The 20,985-nt window shown below is 38.6% G+C and overlaps 1 protein-coding gene across 1 annotated transcript in view; it reads left to right on the top strand.

Annotated features, from left to right (window-relative positions):
* cds1 (CDP-diacylglycerol synthase (phosphatidate cytidylyltransferase) 1) overlaps positions 1-20,985 on the top strand; it is a 37,444-nt gene that overhangs the window by 14,515 nt on the left and 1,944 nt on the right. Inside the window, exons 2-12 of the mRNA XM_038288113.1 lie at positions 313-470; positions 4,847-4,943; positions 5,097-5,194; positions 7,875-8,014; positions 9,827-9,885; positions 11,771-11,853; positions 12,127-12,214; positions 14,657-14,725; positions 16,148-16,300; positions 16,468-16,587; positions 19,619-19,722. Coding sequence (XP_038144041.1) covers positions 313-470; positions 4,847-4,943; positions 5,097-5,194; positions 7,875-8,014; positions 9,827-9,885; positions 11,771-11,853; positions 12,127-12,214; positions 14,657-14,725; positions 16,148-16,300; positions 16,468-16,587; positions 19,619-19,722 — 1,169 coding nt within the window. The remainder of the gene's footprint in view (positions 1-312; positions 471-4,846; positions 4,944-5,096; positions 5,195-7,874; positions 8,015-9,826; positions 9,886-11,770; positions 11,854-12,126; positions 12,215-14,656; positions 14,726-16,147; positions 16,301-16,467; positions 16,588-19,618; positions 19,723-20,985) is intronic.

The raw sequence follows: 20,985 nt of genomic DNA, 5'->3' as shown, positions 1-20,985 counted from the left end.
TTATTGTAAAAATGGCTTTATATTGTCTCTGTTAATTTATCAGGATTAAGCGTATTGTGGTACGTATCGTATCGACAATTTTTTGCCAATTCACACTAATGATTATGTTGCCATGTTAACCAGGCTTTATGTGTTTTCACCTCTTCTGGTAAAATCTTTTTCCAAAAAAGTGAAAACTGTCGATATTTATCTGTCTCATAAACATTTGTACAGTTTATATTGGATACTTATTACTCTTACAAGCAAAGAATCCTAATTTTGAGTCCGTGTTTAAATCCGTCTTCTGTTTTTGTTTTTTGTTTTTTCCAACAGGAGGCGGAGAGCGAAGACAGGCTTGGCCTGCAAGGCGATGCGGAGGGAGAATGTGACGCCGACACCAAAACTGACACTCCAGATGTTCCTGTCTCCACAGCAGATACTGACAACACTCCAGAATGTCTGAACAAAGCTCTGGAGGGGCTTCCACCCAGGTACAACTGACTGCAGAAGTTTTCATTTATTTGTGAAGCTGCCCTTTAAAATGGGCGATCAAATACCAGAATAAGCTTCAAAGGCTTTAAGTGCGACAGCGTTTATCGGTGAATCCTATAATGTGACAATAATTTCAGTTGACTTTGGGGGAAATTTGTCACAGATTGCAGTAGAGCGCTAAAGGATTCATTTGGTAGATTAAGAGTGGCATTGATTCAAGCAGTCAGTATCCTACCTTTAGTAAAAAAAATCCTCCATAATGATGTCAGATCAGAGAATTCCTATTCGTTTTAATTTTATGGTCAGGCTTATAGCCTAAAGCAACCTACAATCCAACCTCCTTCACTAAGTTGTTCAACTGCAGGGTAGCATATTTCCTCAAGCTGATGATGGTTGACATTTTTCTCTACCAGTAACACTGATCTCCATCAGCCTCTCCAGGAACCTGTTTGAGTTTGACATGAAAAGTGATGGTAGAGTTTATCAGAGGGAGCTCTGATAACAGCAGGATGAGAGTCCAGACTTCTGCTGTATATATTTGCATCCACATGTTATCAGAGCAGACGCCCTTTTTTTATTTTAGACAGGCCGGTACAAACATAAAGAGCTTATTTTGTTTTCACATAAATGCCAAAAAACAGAAATATCCCAGTCTCAGATGTTCTATTTAGGTTTAAACTCAATATTGTCATTTTTCTTGCATCTTAACATAATTTTTTCACTACATGCTGGCATACAGCAGCAAAATTAAAGGGTTATTTGTAAACTTCATCATAGAAATAGCCTGTTGTTCATAATTTAGAATGAGAATAACAGAGGAAAATATTATGAAAATATAAGAAAAAGATAAATGCAGTTTTAGAATAATAAATAGCAATTGAAGTTTAGTTTGTTTTGATGTTATATTAAACCGAATACCATGAATATTTATTTTAGTTGATTACCGTATCCTTCTGAAAGGCCAGGAAGTTTGATTTAAATCATTTTAATGCCTTAAACAGCTTTTAGTTGATGTTTATTAGCAGAAACTGCCATCAAAATGTTTTTGTTTCTTCTGTATCACCTTTAGAAATCAGTCCAGCAGCTGTATTTTTAAACCTTAGCAAGAGCTGTTAATATTCTGTTAAATTGGATGTTAAATGGAAAAAAAAAAACATGGTTAAAGTTGGTCAAAAAACTTTGTTGCTTCCAGGAAAACTGACAATCAGCTGTCTTATCCAGGGAAAAAAACGTATAGAATGGCAGCATGCAGGAAGCCCAAAATACCAAAATATTTGTTTTTAACTTCTGATTTCTATACTTTATCCATTTAACATAACATTGTTGGTAATTTGTTCATTTATTTAATTTAACAATAAAAAAATTTATTTTCTTTGTTTAAGCATTTTTAATTCAGAAATTGCCTGTTTTCTGTCATTTAAAATAAGATTCAATATTTTGAAAACGAATTCTAGGCAATTGAAACAGAATTACATTGTTTTAAACATATTTGCTTTAAAAACATATTTTTTGTGTAAAAACTAAATTAGCATTTTTTTTACTTTTGCTGGCTAAGTGATTCATTGACCCTAAGAGCAATAATACACAGATTCTCAGACTCACATTTCACATTCGGTTTTTAATGGCACAGCTTTATGTCCAGACAGGTGCACCACTTAAACTTTGTTTGTTTTTCGTCATCTACATCTACAAAACGTCTACATCAGACAGACTGGAACGGGCAGATAGAGAAAAAGGGAAGTGGTGTGTAAAAATTTTGAGATTTTTGATCAAACCTCAGATGGCTGCTCTGAAGATCATTGATCTACTTTAGTGCATTATATTGTTTGTATTTTATTGTTATCGGAAAAAAGTACTCAACTATACAATCTAGTTAAATAAAGGAGATTGATGCTAATCGATCAGTCAGCACTTTGTCTTTGGAAAGGCCAGAAGAAGAACATAACAGCCTTCACAGCTTGATGTTCTGCCCTAAACAAGGCTATTCAAACTAACTTAAAATCTGCTAAGAGCTGTGAAGGTCCTGACAGACAGTTTAATCAAAACAAGCTACTGATGTGAAGAAAAAAACAGTAAAATGCTGAATAAATCTTGAGTCTAAAAGAGTTTAGCTTCTATTCCAAAAATGTCCTAATAGTTCAAAACAACCCCTCTCACCCAGACACTAAGTAGCCTGGCATGTGTGCGACGGCCTAAATGGAAACTTTTATATTAAAAAGAAATTTATCATCAGCATTTGAAGGAATGTAAAGAGAAATTGATTTTTTTTTCCCTGACTAAATTGGACAAACACAAAAAAGAAAAGGAGGGAAAATTATGCATGATCTTACTTTCTTTTCCTTACAGCTATGTTCACTTTTTGTGTCAATTTTTTATGAGCAGAATAAGCCTCACAATGGCTTCAGCCTTTCAGAGGTTATTATTATCTTGGACTCAGTCATATTGGATGGAAATCAAACATCAGGTCTCCCAGAATTCTCCAATTATTAACCTCCATGCATCTTCTTATTACCTTCAGCTTGAAACGTTTGCTTTTATTGTGATCTGACCAGAACCTTCCTCCATGTTTAATGTGTCCCATACATGGTTTGTAGGCAGCTATAAAGCATTTCTATTAGCTGACATGTCAGCAGATTCTCCCTGTCTGAGCTTAGGATCTCTGCAGAATGACCTTAGGCCTCTCGGCTTTTTCTCCGATCAATAATCTCCTTCCTCTGTTGATTGGTTCAGTTAGGCAGGCATGTTTGGTCCGTCATCTTCTAAAAATGGTTTGGAAAAACTCAGAAATGTTAGTTTACCCAGATGAGATGTTTGTTGTGAAATGCTGGTGTCTGATAGGGGAAAAACATGGGAAGAAAGATAGGACTGAACAGATAAACAGATACCAGAGATATCAGTGCCTTAAAGTGGAAAGGTCCTCAGTAACATGAGCACAAACTGACAATGGAGTGTTTTTGTGTGACGCTGAAGGAGTGGAGGGTGTGGCCACTGGATGACTTGCAGGTCACACAGCTCCTTAAGGTTTGTCGAGCCAAAGGGCGCCACTGCAGCTCAAGTGCTGCAGAGAGACGTGCCGATAAACTGGCTGCAGAGAGGAGAAGAAGGGAGGGAGTAGATTAGATTTCAAACCACACTACCTGGTATTACGTTGCAGAACACCAGGATCAGGAGGTTGATGCAGGGAAAACATAACAGTAGTGAAGGCAATCATGCATGAATGGAGTTCTTTGAATGACAGCAGAGAAGGGATGAATGGATTGGAAGGTAAAGGTTGCGTCGTGGGAGGGGGGTTGTGCTGGAGAGATGCAGAGCGTCAGCAGTGCACAGAGCTTTTCTCATGATGCAGCTATTTTTTCTTCTCCATTCATCCAACAGACAGTTACTGCTCTTTAGATTCACTGTGAAAGGTGAGCCTCAGAGCTGCAGACACTGCACAAGGTGTTCAGATCACAATGGATTTTATTTTAATACTTTCTTTTTTGATATAAAGCACTGGGAAGTACTATTTATTTTGGCTGAAACAATTGGATTAGTCGTGATTCATTGATGGTTGCAGTTACTTTACAGAAACTGTTAAAAAAATATATTATGTATAAACATTTAGCATTTAAGAAGAGAAACCTTTTTATCTCTGTGAATATCATTTTAAGTTGCATAGTTTTAGCATCCCTCTGTTTACATTCTGTACAACAATCTTTTTGATGGCACCTTTTCCTACCTGATTATTTATGGATTAATGTAAAAAAAAATTGACAGGTTTGGTTTATAAACACTTAGCTGTTATTAACCACATTGTTTGATTCTTGCTTACAATAGGTGCGTTTTCATCAGCTTTTTCTTATGTGCATTTTGAAGCTTTGCATCAGAAAAGGTTGATGGAAATTTGCAAAATTCAAACAAGATAGCAGGAATTTGCAGAAAGGTTTTTACCCTCGCTTGAGGTGTTTTTTGGCTTTTGCAAAAAGGGTGAAGGCACAAAAAAGATGGAAACACTTTTTTCGAATCTGCTCTGACGAAGCAACTTTTATCTCGTATGACTGATCAGCTGTCTAGTCTGCTTTTGCTCAAAAAATGATGTTGTTGTAGAAAGACAAAAAAAGTGAATTTTCTTAGAAGAAAAGCACAGACGTATAAGCAGTGGTGTGGGTCACTTCTAGCCTCGGCCGTGGCATCGCATTGATCTGATAAATCCTTTACTTCTATAACCCTTACATGCCTCTGCTTCTCAGCTTATATAAATGTTCTTTCCCCTTTTACCTAATTTTGTTTCTGCTAATGGGGATCTTCTGTTGTAAAATTGTTGCCTTTTTAGTTCAATTGCGGATTTATTGTTCTGTTTTATTAACATTTGTTTGCTTTATAAACTTCTCCACAGATGGAAGAACTACTGGATACGAGGACTTTTGTCCATCTGTATGATTTCAGGTTTTTTCCTCATCATCTATATGGGACCCATCACTCTTATCTTTGTGGTAAGTTACAGTGAATCGTAAAGCTTTACTGTGTTGTGTGTGTATCTTTGATTTTCAGCTTTAAGAATAAGTTTATAGGTTTTGATAAACCCTGAGAACTGAGTCCCTGCTGTCCGTCTGACTTGTCCACCCCCTCCTCTTTTTCTGACGCAGGTCATGTGTGTTCAAATCAAGTGTTTCCATGAAATCATCACCATCGGCTACAGAGTTTACCATTCCTATGAGCTGCCTTGGTTCAGGACTCTGAGCTGGTAAGGAAAATGGATTTTTATGGTAAACAGCAGATGTTTTTTTCCCATCATGAGCACAAATCTATGCTGCAGTTTTGAAATGTGTCTTGTTAAATTAGACTCTTCTCTTTCTGTGTCCTTCAAATCAAATATTCCCCTAAACGGACAAAGAAATTAAGCCAAAGGCTCACCATGTTTAACTCCAAGATGTTCTGTCTCTTTTGACCATAAACCTCCTAAAGTAATCTGTGTGGTCCATACAGTGCATCAGAGAAGTGCTTCAAACACTTTCCTCATTTATATCCCTTTCCCACTGGCTGAACAACCCACTTAAACCTGGGAACAATCGGCTTTTAGTGCCAGTGGGAACAGTGTGCATACTCGGGTCAAACGACTCAGCAAGCGACCCGCGTTAAAAACGATTGGCATGCTGTGGGAACACCAGACCCTAGTTGATTCGCTAAATTACTTGATACCTTTGAACACAACATACGGACGTCAACACACCGTGCCATTTGGTTCTGATCGAATAAGCCTAAAACGACTCATTTGATAAACATGCTGCAGCCCTAGTGAGAGGAATTCGGACAGAGCAAGGAGCAAAACCATAAAGCACACTTAGTATCCTAGCTTCCTTACATGTTTCTCCATTATTTACTTTCTTGACTTCTGTTGCACTGGTGACATCATCAAAGCTAAGCCAGCGGGATTGTGTCACCAGACACGCAGCAGTGGGGGGTCAGGGGCCATGCAGCAGCCAGCGAGTGGTCAGACCCAGCTGTCTTTGCTTATGGAAGGGGAGCCATATGCCGATTAGCTGGTCGACCCATGTTTGAAAAACATGCGTTAACGTGTTATTTTCAGTTGGAAAGAGGTTTTAGTTGTTACAGTTTTAGTCCAAATGGTGTTTATTTATCTGTTTCTTTAAAATACTTTTCTGATCACCCTCCTATGATATTTTTTTGTGGTTGCATATTGAGAAAAGATGGTAAACTAAAAAATAAACTTCCTTAAATATTCACAGCCTTTGCTTAAAGGTATAGTGGAGGATTTTCTTTATCTGGGTGGATCATCTAAATAAGAGGTCCTCCTAAATGTCCTCATTCTGGCAGTCCTATGTGCTCGCCCCATTGGCTATCGTTTTCTGAGCATGTGTTCTTTCAGGCTTATATGTGTGATGAGCTACGGTTTCAGACAGTCATTGAAGCTCATCTTTCTCACCGCGGTTCTTTGAAAATGGCCGAGGGTCATAAGAAAAAAAGTGTCTACGAAGTGTATGAGAAGAAAAGAAAGGCCTCAGAAGAGGCAGACATATCCCAGAATGCTTTGCACGGAGAGCTCTCCTCGCAAAGCATTTGCTGGCATAACGGCCCACTGTCGCTACCTGACACCGGCGACTATTAACAAAGATGGGGCAGGCACTTTGCTGTGGAGGAGGAGTTATGTAACCAATGGAGCAAAAAGCAGTGATCATCTTTCCAAATAGTCAGTTAACTGAGTTGGCTATAAACTCTATATAGTGATTTAGGGTCAGGGCGAACGTTCAGGCACAGTGAGCTTGTATGAGTTATGAGAACAGCAACTTTTAAGCAGAGCGTGCACAAGGAGAAATGGGCTTGTGCATGCTCTCGCACGTGTTTAATATGAATTAATCAATCAAAGTTTATTTGTATAGCACTTTACAATAACACCAGGAAGACCAAAGTGCTTAACAGAAAGATAAAAACATTGAAAAAAACAAAACTCCTAAGCATAAAACAGTGTGTTCTAATTATTAAAAGCCAGTTTGAAAAAAATTTGTCATTAATCTGGACATAAAACGGGGCAGATCTGTGAGAACTGACTGAGAGGCCGGCTGTAACCATAAAGGAGCGATCTTGTGGTTCGTTGCCCAAGTCTGAAGTCTGGAGCAGATTTTTACCCAGGATGTAGCTGTACATTGCTGCATTAATATTTTCCTCTAATCTAAGTAGTATATAAATTCCTGCTTCTAAAGAAACAGAACATCCCAACAGCATGATATTGCCATCACCGTGCTTCACTGTGGGAATGGTGCCGGCCTGGTATTCACAGGCCTGGTTCACCTCTCTCCACAAAGGAACGTTGGCGCCCTGACCGACTAACCATTGGGTTCTTCCTTCCTAATCAAGGCCGTCTCCCACTATTTCCCAATAAAAATGTGAAAACCTTTAAACCATTTTTCTCCTTTAGAACTAAAAAAGTGTGAATTTTTAGATAAAAATCTGACACCAACATGGTGGAGATGAGCTTTCTCAGAGATATAATAGCAGGAACTTCTGCCTTTTTTTTTCTCTTATCAATCAGAAACGCATACTTAACATGAAATAAATCATGATCTAATGGTCTGTTGTTTGCAGGGTGAAACTTGAATTGCAGTTTGTTAGATTTGCATGTTTTGTTGTCTGCGTGCGACTCAGTCTAACACTTTGCATACACACCCACACAATGCAGGTCGGAGCAAAGATCACCGCCAAGCTGGAAGTAAATAAACAATTTCCTCAAGGCCACCACTCACAACAGCTCCACACACGTAACCTGCTGTACATTAACCTGCAGCGTGTTTAAGAAACACACTAGTAGACCCAGAAACCCACTGACCCATACTCTAAGCTCCGAAAAGTCTAACAACGGCGCTACAACTTATTGCAAACAATGAACAGAGCTTTCTTTTCTGCCCCAGGTACTTCCTGATTTGTGTCAACTACTTCTTCTATGGTGAAACGGTTGCAGATTATTTTGGAGCTTTGGTGCGGAGGGAGGAACCTCTGCAGTTCCTGGCTCGTTATCACCGCTTCATTTCTTTCACTTTGTATCTCGCAGGTGAGTTTGTACTCGAGGGTGATAATGTACTTAATATCTTGAAGGGGGGAAAAAGGAAACAAACAGAAAACTACTCTTGCTCTTTTGCCCACTTTGCATACATTCTTGTCTCTGGTTCTTTTGCAGAAGGAAAAATCAGATTTCCCCCCAAACAGTGTTAGTTTTGTGGAGCTGAGCCTTAATTGTGGTGCTAAAAGATCAGATGTAACCCTAAGGGGAAACCTTTTCTGATATACAATCACATAAGCTCATTCATATCCTCTGTGTGCTGTTTATAACTTTTCTTTGCTAGTTAAGTAGCTGATTGATCTTATATTAGCTCACATATAACACCCTCCACATTCAGTGCTGAAGATGTGGGGGAAAAAGCCTTGATATAAATCCAGTTACAAAAATTGACTGTATGCATAAAATTAGAGCCATAATTAACAGCAAAAAGTTGGAGAGTGATAACAGAGCGCAGCAGGAGGAGAAGAAGTAGTCACTTAAAGTCCTCCAGCAGGCGAAAGGCTCCCAGCTCGGTCGTACTGTCTGTGTTTGAGGTGCCCTAATTAAGTGCATCATTTGTCTCATATCTCAATTTAACTCCTATTTTTACTTATTTTGAAAGATATTTTTTCTGTATCACTCGCATACTCTGTCGTAGTAAGGAATACACAGGATCCTTTCCACCCAACTCTTATGGGAGCCTTCAGCCAATAACGTTTTTGAAAGCATAAGTGGATCACTTTCTGCTACTCTGGCTTATGAATTTTGATTCCAAGACTTTTCTCTTTGATCTGCTTAGCTTTATTTATGTAGCTGTTATCAAACGCAAGAGAATCTGGAAGCAAAGAACACAGCAAACAGAGAAAAGAGAATCATATTTTTTTTTTTAAAAGGAAGGAATTTAAAACTACAAGTTAATCTGGGCTATGATCAATTTGCAAACAAAGAGACTAGAATAGAAATAGAATTTAAAGGTGTTCAGCCCATCAAACAAGGCGATTAAATAGTACAATTGACGATTATGAATAAATACTTAAGTGACATTTTAGCTTTTAGTTTAAAAGCTTCGAGTGCTTCGCTGTTGTTTAGCTGCTCTTCAAAACGGTTAGTTAAAGCTAAGTCACATGAGTGTTCACCTTTCCAACTCTGTGAATGGCAGCCTACATAAACATGCTCTTGTCTAAAGTCAGAAAATGAGATTAATGCCTGAACTGTGAACAACACAGCTGGAAGAAGATCCTGTTGATCTTAAGCAAAATGAAACGTTTCCAAAGTCTGCTGTAGCAAAACATGGCGTCATAGGGTCACCTGATTATTGCGGAGCGGTCGATGAAGAATCCTTTTAACCCATCAGGTTGTTGCATTTCTCTCCTCCATCTCTCACACATCTTTTGCATAAATAATTTACAAATATCCAGCTTTCATACCTGCTTATTATTCCTGTATAAATCAACTGTTTGAAACATGGGGACATAAAGGACTTGGTCTGTGTGAAGCTGGTATTTGACGAGGAACCATCAGAGGGAATCATCGGCTCATCAGGCAGTTTCAGAAGCGCCTGACAGTCAGTTAAAAACTTTGTGACTAGAAAGGTCAGCAGAGACACAGGATGCCTTTAAAGATGCGTCCAAGCAGTACACAATCCAGCTGCAGGGTCTAGAGCCTGCAGGGAACACGAGCCATGCAAATAAAATCTGAAGTGGAGAATTGTTTAATCAAATGCATGGTTCACGATACTCCTCCCTCCAGGACACAGCAGACTATTGTTTCATCTACTGTACACTGTTGAGTAAAACTGACAGCATGTTGTTTACTCTTTCACAGGTTTCTGCATGTTTGTGCTGAGTTTAGTGAAGAAACATTACCGCCTGCAGTTTTACATGGTGTGTATCAGCAAAGTAACATTTTCTCTGCTTCTGCGTTAATCCATTCTCTCGCTGCTTTTCATCGTGTCATACTGAGAAGATTTCAGACCTAATTTGTACTCCAGTCTCTGAAATTCGGGTGCAGAATTAGAGCCCCATTGCTCTAACTTTATTTAACCATCATTTTGTTTGCTTTTCTTGTTTACACCACATTTAAAGGCACAAACATTTGTTTGTTTTATTTCTAAATACCTTTATTGGAGTTTTTAAAGCCATTTATATAAATGTGCCTAAAATAGACAGTTGTTGGCATCAAGCCGTTGACTATCATAACCCAGCTAAACATTGGCCTCCTCTCCTGCTGTTCATTGAATAATTGATGTTCAATTATGGTCGTAGCTTCCCTGGAACCTCCCATCTTTAAACATAGTCCACACATTTCTCTCAAGGTTGAGGTCAAGGCCTTGAAACCATCTTTCCCAGGCCTTCAAATATCCTGCTTTATCCATTCCAAACCTTTTTTTTTAATTATTATTATTGATCAGTAACCAGGTTTGAACCACTTAGCTGCTTATTTGAGGTGAAATAAATGATTTGCACTCAGTACATTCATCCACTTAGTGAAATACACCAGTTCTATTAGCAGCACATAATGATGCTGCCACCGCCGTACTTAAGAGTTAGCGCAATGTTCCTGGGTGTTAAAGCCAACTTTTGACTCCTTCAAAGATTCTTCTTGTCGTTTGTGGCCAAACAGCTAATTTTTTGTTGTGTCTGCAGGGTTGTTATCCTGCAATAAATATCTAAAAGCCTGGGATATTTCCCAGGGTATGACTGCTGCTAAGAGCTAAACTCCACTGATCAGCTCATAAATCACACTTTTTATCTCCGGTTCTCACTTGGTATGTAATGTTAGACATAGTACAGCTAAAATTACATTTAGTTTTTCTTTAAACATATATGAATTAAAATGACTCATGGCAGTGAGCATCATTGATGCTAACTGCTGATAGATAAATGCATACCTCCAACCCTATTCCCGGAATGGTTTCCTTCCATCTGCTCCTGTCAGAAGGTAGAAATATGGGCACAAAAGGCCTTTGTAACAGGAAATCTTAAAACTTATATAAAAAATAAAACTATTTTGGGACGAATAAAGGAGGCTAACATTAAGCTTCCCCAACACCCTCTCCAAACTGTTGACCTTTGCTCACCAGAAAATGTCTGAACTCTGCTAAAGAATAGTTTTCTATGAAACCGACAAATTAAAATGAGCGCCATCAATTCTACCATGAAGAGTGGGAAGAGTGCTATAATCTGTTAAGTTGTTCACTGCTTAACCCAATATTAATGTGTCTCCTTTTGTTATTAATAATATTCTTTTTGTTATTATTAATATTCTTATTTTGGCTCTTTGTATGAAAACATCTACAATAGATTGCGTATTGCTTTTTTTTTTTTTTTTTAACTCTTATCTTGAATGGCTTTTAATTGTTCCCCACTGAAAAAGAAACATTCAAAATTGAACAATAAAACTCCCAAATTAAGAACTCATTCATGCTTTTAATGCATGGCTGGACTAGTAGCTAATGTAATGACAGATATAACTATAAGATATAAGTAAAGTTGGCTCCTGTACTGTGCTGCTTCCATTATGTTTGATTAATGTTCTCTGGTATGCATGCAGTCTCCTCATGCTTTTTTCCATTTTGGCCCTTGTGCTGCCTCCATCATGACTGTTCCGACAGATTTAGCTCATCTCCCTCTGTGGCACGGCTTAATCGTTGTCGTTTACTCCATCCGTCAGTCTGTTTGGACTCCACCCATTTCTGACGGTAGCTCACCTGTGAACAGGCACAGCAACATTCCCATGCAGTGAAACTGTTTGTGTTTGCCATTTCAGTTTGCTTGGACCCATGTGACCCTGTTGATTGTGGTAACTCAGTCCCACCTTGTCATTCAGAACCTGTTTGAAGGAATGATCTGGTAAGCAGGACGCAGAGCGACGGACCAGACCGCGGTTGTATGTGTGCCATCATGAGTGTTTCCTGACTGTTGTGGTGTTTTTTTATGTTGAGGCAGCATATATATGTTCCTTTAGCTGCAAGATGCAAAAAATAAACAGATTTTAAGTCAATCAAGTATAGTAAAAAGAAGGAATTTGATTCTGTTTATCGTAATATTCCAGAACAGATTAGGATCTCATTTCGGTTGTACTTTTCACTACCTCTCACCATAACTGGAATTCCTGCTTTCTAGGTTCATTGTTCCTATTTCCATTGTGATCTGCAATGACATCATGGCCTATCTGTTTGGATTCTTCTTTGGGAGAACTCCTCTCATCAAGGTAAGCCAAACTCTCTTTAATGTAGGTTTTACACAAAGCAATAGGACAGCCTCATCTTAAATGGAAGCTTTAAGCTCTCATTTATCAGTAAGCTTCATTTATAGAAAGCAGTAGTGAATAAAATTTTTTTTTTTTTGTTGTGATTTAAAGGAGCAAACAGCTGCGGGCTGAACAAGCTTTTTTTTCTAGGATGTTATTTCTTAAAGTGAGGAGTACAGAAAAGCTTTGGAATCCATCACTGGGTTGGTGTCTGATGACAGTTGAGGAATTCGTTCTTGAACAGCAACTCAGAAGTTTATCTCTGCACCACATAATTTGTTTGACCTGTAGACAAAAAGCAGACTTCTAATAACCTTTTATAAACAGAACAAGGGATTTAATAATGGAAGTTGTATGATCAGATTTCCTCTTGTTGGTCAGAACTCATTCTAGATCCAGGTTTGAAGAGTATATTGCTATGATCTTAGGTGATGCTGCAGCAAAAAAGCATGCATCATTGTGTTTTTGTTTTTTTTAACGTCCCTCTTATTTTGACAGCATGCTGATTTAGTATCAGATTTAATGTGGATGCTACGATGGAGGTTTTAGTCCAATATGAAAACAACGTTAAGCTCTGATCCTTGTATTTGGGACTTTTGTGCAGTAAAGTATGCTCAGCTACAACTTCAGTAACTGTAGTAGGCTAAGACCAGTGGTTGTACAAAAGTGTAAAGTTGAGTGTCACCAGCATACATTTGGTAACAGATGTTGAAGTAAGCTATAGTCTTAGGAGAAAATATGGATGTTTATTGACCTCCAGTTATAACTTAAAATAGTTTTATTTTGTATGGAGGAAGTTTTTATCACTATTCTTTATAAAGAATAGTGATAAGAGGAGAGTTACTGTCAGGCTGAGCTCTTGATTTTGATTGGACAAAAGCAGTTATTTTCCTGTTTGGTTTTCTTTTTCTTAAATCATATTTTCTGTTGTTTGGAAACATTGTCTTGTCCTTTTTTGGGCCGAACTTCTGCTGTCAGAAAGGTGGCCTCGTATTTTACTCCAGACTTCTTTAGTGTAAAGCTCAACCTGACTTTAGTTTGCAGGACATTTAATATAAACCCATCTGATGTCCTCAGTAAACTTAGTTGGTCGGACCTCTTTCTAATTGTCCTTTTCATGAACTTTAATTGTTAACATTTTTTGATAACTTGATCTTCAGCCATCTTAGATGTTCTCTTGTGTATTTTCTTTCTCTCTGTAGAATCATAGATTACAAATAGTTTCAAGAGTCCTTCCAACCCTTACCCAGGCTAGGACTGGTAATCTGTGTTACCAGGCATTTTGCCCAGTGGGCCGGTCTTCCTTAAATCATCCCTGCCACAACACATAGTCTCCAAAGCACCGGCAGTAAATAACTCAAGGAGCTCAAGAAGTAATACAATGTTAACTACCTAAATGATGCATGCAGTATATATAGCCTTTCCTTGTCATGCACATCCTTGTGACGGTTGGCATATGGTGTCATTTTCTATTTCTTCCAACAAACTAAATTATAAATAAAACTGAAATGCTATGATGTTCCTCTTATATTTGGCCAGCTTATGTTCGAATATTTTGCAAAAATATGCTGCGGTGCATGATGGGGTTTTGCATCTTTACATTGTTTCATTTTATTGCCCACATGCCACCTAGACTGGCAGTGAATGCTTACACACTGCTACGCTTTCATGTATTCATTCTTGAAGAACTGCCTGTCTGCCTCTATATTGTATTGTTTTATGTTGGTGTTCTAACAACACTCTGGCTTACGTTGTAGACCTAGTATGTGCAAGTGTGGATGTTACGCAGCAGCAGTCACTGTTGCGGCCGTGTTAATAACCAAAGCCAGTAAAACCGCATTATAGAAGTCTATAGAAGGGCTGGGGTCCATAAATGGGCCGGTGTAGATGAAAAAGTGCCAGGGCCGAACATGGTTCCCAGTCTGAGCTTGCCCTCACCTGATCTATGCGTTACAGTGTTTGCTTACCTAAGATCCTTGCTGAAAAGTATTTTCATCATGCCATTGTGTTTACACTTTTTTCCCCTTCTGCTTTTCCAGAGTTTAATGTATTTCCAATGGTGGGGTAAAGAAAATGCAGCTAAATTAGATTTACTCTACTTTTAGGTTAGATCAAACTTTCTCTTTGAATGTCTCTGAAATATGTTGTATTGAATGAACCAAATCTGGTTTAGACCCATAAGAAAGACTATGAGAAACGTGAAGTTTTGTTCTTAACTACCTAACAAGTTGAGAATTAAAGCCAATTCATTTTAAGCTCCTATTTATTGAATTTAATGTTTGTGGGATTTTGTCCAAGGCACCCCAGTCTACAGCATAAAAACAGATTTTTCTCAAAGCAGCTGATTAAAATGGCGTTGTAGCTGAATTGAACCTTCCTTTTTTTGCTCTCTTCTCCCCGCAGCTCTCACCCAAGAAGACGTGGGAGGGCTTCATCGGGGGTTACTTCGGCACGGTTGTCTTTGGCTTCATGGTGAGTTTGGCAGTTTTCACAGCTTCATCACATGTTCGGCCTCTCCTTCTGGACAGTTTCCGATCACCCAGAGAAGATCTTTTTTTTTTTTTTTTTTTTTTTTAGGAGCAGGGAATAAATCCACAATCGATTCCCCCTCTTAGGAAGTTTGTTGATAGAATCCCAACTCCTGCTGGTCGTCAGATCAGTGTTTGGCTTTGTGATCAAATATTGAACAGCGGGTGAAATCTTTCCGCTGATTCTTTATCCTTCAATCGACTCTCAGTTAAATTTGAGCAGTTTTCTGGCCCTGGCTCATGAGTGATCCACCTTTCATGACAAACCATTTACACACGCTTTATTGGATTAAAAGATCAACTCCAGAGACCTTTAACAGAAATCTCTGGAGTTCTGAAACCTTTATTTAGTCTGTCTCTAATAATAAGTGCTAAAGTTCACTTTGAATTATTAAAAATAAAGGTTTCTGTTGCCTGGCGTTTGTAATGCAGAAACAGTTCAGGCTGACCTTCCAACCCTCTGGCACTGAGGTATGAGGAGCTAATTATGAGATCTAAGATACTAGCAGCGGGATTTAGCATCCCTCATAAGGGAGACATGCCCTGCTATGGATATAAGGTGAGGAGAGCTGCCATTTCTCCTCTATATTAAAAGATTTCTCCTAGACGTCTTGTAGAGACGCCCAGAAGTTGCAGAAGGGAACATTCATCCTTTCTGGGCTGGAAATGTCTATGAAACACATTATAATGAGATGTAATGTAATCTTAGAGGAGACGGACAATTTTAGGATATTTTAATGCCATATTTTTGGAGGGCCGCCTTAGAGTGAGAAGTTCATAGGTTTGATACCTGAACCAGGGTCCTTCTGCATGAACTATTAACCAACTTTTTTAATTAAATGGTTTTCCAGTGTTTGTGTGAAATGCAGACATTTATTCATCAGCTGGTTTGTTCTTTCCTTTGTTAAATGAAGCAGCTTCCTGCACTCGGTTCTTGTTCTGCAGAGTCTTTGATTTCTTATTTCTCATTTGAAGGTATCTGATACCTTCAAATGAGAGTGAAGCAAACAATATCTGTTCAATGCTTATTAGCTGTTATAACCTCACAGTTAAAGAAATCTTATTTAAAATGATATTCATTAATTTATAATGACTGAATTAGAGGAGTGAAACCTGCACACCTCTGGTGTTACGTAAATCAGTCTGAGAATAGACGAATAGATATAAGGTTGGCAAATATTCTCACCTTCTTCTTAGTTGCAGTTAAATACTTTTAATAGCCTGTTCTGTGACGGAAGCATTTAAACAACCAAACAAAATGCTCTTTCTTGTTTTAATTGCTTTCAGATAAACACTGTGTAAAGATCTTTTTCAGGCCATCTCAGAATGGCAGCTCACAGTCTCCCTGCGCTTCGTTCCTCCTCAGCTGTCCTACCTCCTGTCGCAGTTCCAGTACTTTGTGTGTCCCGTGGAGTTCAACAGTGAGACCAACAGGTTCACGGTCGTATGCGAGCCGTCTGATCTGTTTGTGATGCAGGAGTACACCCTCCCCGCTGTGCTGCAGAACACGCTGAGATGGGTGAGACTTGCTGCTTTATTTCAAACCTTCTCCATCAACGCAGCCTGTTGTTGTTTGATGCTGAGGGTACTGGTGCTCTGTTTCGGTAAAATGCCCTGACTTAAATCATGCTTTGGCTTTAGTGTTGATAAATCAGAAGCTGATGTTTTCCTTTGCTTCCATTTCAGAAAACGGTGAACCTGTACCCCTTCCAGATCCACAGTATCTTCCTGTCGTCCTTCGCCTCCCTCATCGGGCCCTTTGGAGGCTTCTTTGCCAGCGGCTTCAAGCGAGCCTTTAAAATCAAAGTAAAACTGAACCCATCCTTTCCCCACTGTTTCTGTCTTAAGTAATTTTTCTAGGCAGACACCTTTTTACTGACATTTAAACCTCAGATTTAATAGGACGAGTTTATGCTGTCCTGTAAATGTTTACAGTCACCTTTGAAGATACAGGTGCTGGTCATAAAATTAGAATATCATGAAAAAGTAGATTGATTTCAGTAATTCCATTTAAAAAGTGAAACTTGTATATTATATTCATACATTACATACAAACTCATATATTTCAGATGTTTATTTTGTTTAATTTTGATGATTACAAATGACAACAAATGAAAATCTCAAATTCATCATATCAGAAAATTAGAATATTACTGAAGACCAATAAAAACAAAGGATTTATAGAAATGTTGGCCAACTGAAAAGTATGAACATGAAAAGTATGAGCATGTACAGCACTCAGTATTTAGTTGGGCCTCCTTTGGCCTGTATTACTGCAGCAATGCGGCGTGGCATGGAGTCGATCAGTCTGTGGCACTGCTCAGGTGTTATGATAGCCCAGGTTGCTCTAATAGTGGCTTTTAGCTCTTCTGAATTGTTGGGTCTGGTGTATTGCATCTTCTTCTTCACAATACCCCATAGATTTTCTATGGGGTTAAGGTCAGGAGAGTTTGCTGGCCAATTAAGAACAGGGATACCATGGTCCTTCAACCAGGTACTGGTAGCTTTGGCACTGTGTGCAGGTGCCAAGTCCTGTTGGAAAATGAAATCTGCATCTCCAAAAAGTTGGTCAGCTGCAGGAAGCATGAAGTGCTCTAAAACTTCCTGGTATGTGGCTGCGTTGACCCTGGACCTCAGAAAACACAATGGACCAACACCAGCAGATGACATGGCACCCCAAACCATCACTGACTGTGGAAACTTTACACTGGACTTCAAGCAACGTGGATGAAGTGCCTCTCTTCTTTTCCTCCAGACTCTGGGACCTTGATTTCCAAAGGAAATGCAAAATTTACTTTCATCAGAGAACATGACTTTGGACCACTCACCAGCAGTCCAGTCCTGTTTCTCTTTAGCCCAGGCAAGACGCTTCTGACGCTGTCTGTGGTTCAAGAGTGGCTTGACACAAGGAATGCGACAGCAGAAACCCATGTCTTTCATACGTCTGTGTGTGGTGGTTCTTGAAGCACTCACTCCAGCTGCAGTCCACTCTTTGTGAATCTCCCCCACATTTTTGAATGGGTTTTGTTTCACAATCCTCTCCAGGGTGCGGTTATCTCTCTTGCTTGTACACTTTTTTCGACCACATCTTTTCCTTCCCTTCGCCTCTCTATTAATGTGCTTGGACACTGAGCTCTGTGAACAGCCAGCCTCTTTAGCGATGACCTTTTGTGTCTTGCCCTCCTTGTGCAAGGTGTCGATGGTCGTCTTTTGGACAACTGTCAAGTCAGCAGTCTTCCCCATGATTGTGTAGCCTATAGAACTAGACTGAAAGACCATTTAAAGGCTTTTGCAGGTGGTTTGAGTTAATTAGCTGATTAGAGTGTGGCACCAGGGGCCATCAATTTTGAACCTTTTCACAATATTCTAATTTTCTGATATGATGAATTTGAGATTTTCATTTGTTGTCATTTGTAATCATCAAAATTAAACAAAATAAACATCTGAAATATATGAGTTTGTATGTAATGTATGAATATAATATACAAGTTTCACTTTTTAAATGGAATTACTGAAATCAATCTACTTTTTCATGATATTCTAATTTTATGACCAGCACCTGTAGTACAGCTTTAGTTGAGAATGTTTGCACAGCAGAGTTTTATGACTCATCATTCAAACAGCAGCACAGATTCTCCACCGTAGATTGCCGGGATAAAAGTGCTACCCCTGCTGGCAAGTTTGCCTCAGCACCTCTGCTCTGCTACTGAGGGGAAAAGGGAATTAAAATCAAATCAGATCGCCCTCTGTCTCTACAGAAAGCCCCATCCAATGACAGCACATGTTTACAGTTTGTCCTTTTATAAATACATTAATTCCAATGAAAAATTGTCTTAGATTTTGTTACATTGAGATAAACGTATAAAAAAACCCAGCATCAAGGTTTCGGAGTGGCCTAGTCAAAGTATAACTTAAGCAGCTCATGTCTGGAAGAGTTCTTCCTCAGTGGTAGAAACGATGAATGCCAGTTATACAGTCATATGAAAAAGCACCCCTATTAATCTTAATTATTTTTATTTCTAAATATTTGGGTGTTTGCAACAGCTATTTCAGTTTAATATACCTAATAACTGATGGATACAGTCATATTTCAGTAGAGAATTGAGGTTTATTGGAGTAGCAGAAAATGTGCAGTTTGCATTAAAACAAAACTTGACAGATGCAAAAATATGGACACTTCAGCAAGGAAGAGACATTAATATTTAGTAGATCCTACTTTTGCAAACAGAACAGCATCTAGTTTCTTCCTGTAGCCTTTAATGATTTCCTGGATGAAGGGATTTTTGACCATTCTTCTTTGCAAAACAATTCCAGTTTAGTTAAGTTTGATGGTCGCTGAGCATGGACAGCCTGCTTCAAATCATCCCACAGATGTTCAATGATATTCAGGTCTGGGGATTGGGATGGCCATTCCAGAACATTGTAGTTGTTCCTCTGCATGAATGCCTGAATAGATTTGGAGCGGCGTTTCGGATCATTGTCATGCTGAAATCTCCATCCCCGCGTAACTTTAACTTCATAACTGATTCTTGAACATTATTCTCAAGAATCCGATATTGAGTGGAATCCATGCGACCCTCCAATTTAACATGATTCCCAGGCCAGCATTGGCAACGCAGCCCAAAAGCATGATGGAACCTCCACCAAATTTTAGTGTTTCAAACACCCCATATTAAGAAATAAAAAAAAATTTAAGATTAATAGGGGTGCCCAAACTTTTTTATATACCTGTATGTTTGGCCATAGTTATTCCTCCCGGTCATCCTCTCTTATTGAAAGGATAGGTTTGCTTCCCTTAAAAGTTGCTCAACATGTACGGTTGTCTTTACTCCCTCAGGACTTTGCCAGCACCATCCCAGGCCACGGAGGCATCATGGACCGCTTTGACTGTCAGTATCTGATGGCCACTTTCACTCACGTCTATCTCGCCAGCTTCGTCAGGTAGGAAATGAGCTTCTATCAGACTGGGTTTCGTCTCGGCATTGAAGCTGGGTGTGTTCTAGGTGTGGGACACATCCAGGTCTGCTTCCCTGGGATAGAAAAAAAACCCTCTGCATCTGATTGATACAGGTGTGTCTGATCTCGGTAACCATGACGAGAATGACCAGACACACCTGTTTTAATTAGTCTGCCCAGTAATGACAGACAGGAAAGAAAGGAGATGGTTGAAGTTTTGGGAGTAGTGGAGTTTAGCATAGAGCGAATTAGATAATTTAGAGTATTTTCTAATTGAGTTTTAGGAAAATCTGCACATTTCCTGAATTAACTCTGTTTTTTCTTTATGTTTAAATGCTGCTTCCTTCCATCCTTTCTTCTTGGCTTCTTTCTGACAGGGTTTCCGCGGGTCATTAAGAATCACAGTCATTATATTATAATGTTTTATATTAAGGCCTGAATTGGCATTCAAATTAATTAGATGTGTTTATCGTGGCATTTAAAATGCGTTATTTATTAAAAAAAAACTTTTATAAATACATTTTTGTCAGATATGTTTGCGCGCAGCTGCTTATGGTTGATCATAAAGTCGTTTGTTTGGAAAAGAAGCACGAGGCAGAGAAAAAGCTAGAAAATGGGGGGAAAAATGCAAATGAGTTAGTTTGTTCTTTTGTATCTTTTCTTTCTTCATACCTTGTGTCCTTTGCTCCCTTCTTCCCTTCCCTCTATCATCCCACTTTGACCCCTCTTCCCTTATATTTGTACCTCCTTTATGTTGATCATCCTTCTATAAATTATATCTTCCCCCTCCTTGTGTCTTTTCCTTCCTAAATAAGATGTTCAGAGCCGAAAATATAACATGACCTTTAAATAAAACACATTTTTATTTTTTTAAATATCTGCAATAGGAAATCTTTCACCATTTTAAACAACAAAATGTTTATTTTCTGTTTTTAGTATTTGAAGGTAAGGGCAAAACAACATTTTCATAAAGAGAAAAAAATTACTTTAGTTTTTGTTCTATATGATTTTTCTTTCTGTAAAAATATAAAACATACTCCTGATTTTTCAGAGACATTCTGTAGTGAAAATAAAAGTGCAGAGTTTATTTTAAAAACTGCTAAAGCTTGTAAGAATTCTACTTATTAATATGCTTTATTCAAAATCCTTAGCTGGCCCTTTATTACTATTAAGAGCCATTTTAGGGGGTTCAATACACAGCTAAAGGTGCATTTACTTGTAGGCATGTTGCACATGTTTATCCTGGTC

Source organism: Cyprinodon tularosa, unplaced genomic scaffold, assembly GCF_016077235.1.
Source record: "Cyprinodon tularosa strain WSP-4 unplaced genomic scaffold, ASM1607723v1 ctg249, whole genome shotgun sequence".
Classification (NCBI taxonomy): Eukaryota; Metazoa; Chordata; class Actinopteri; order Cyprinodontiformes; family Cyprinodontidae; genus Cyprinodon; species Cyprinodon tularosa.
This window is presented reverse-complemented; position numbering and strand designations above follow the sequence as displayed.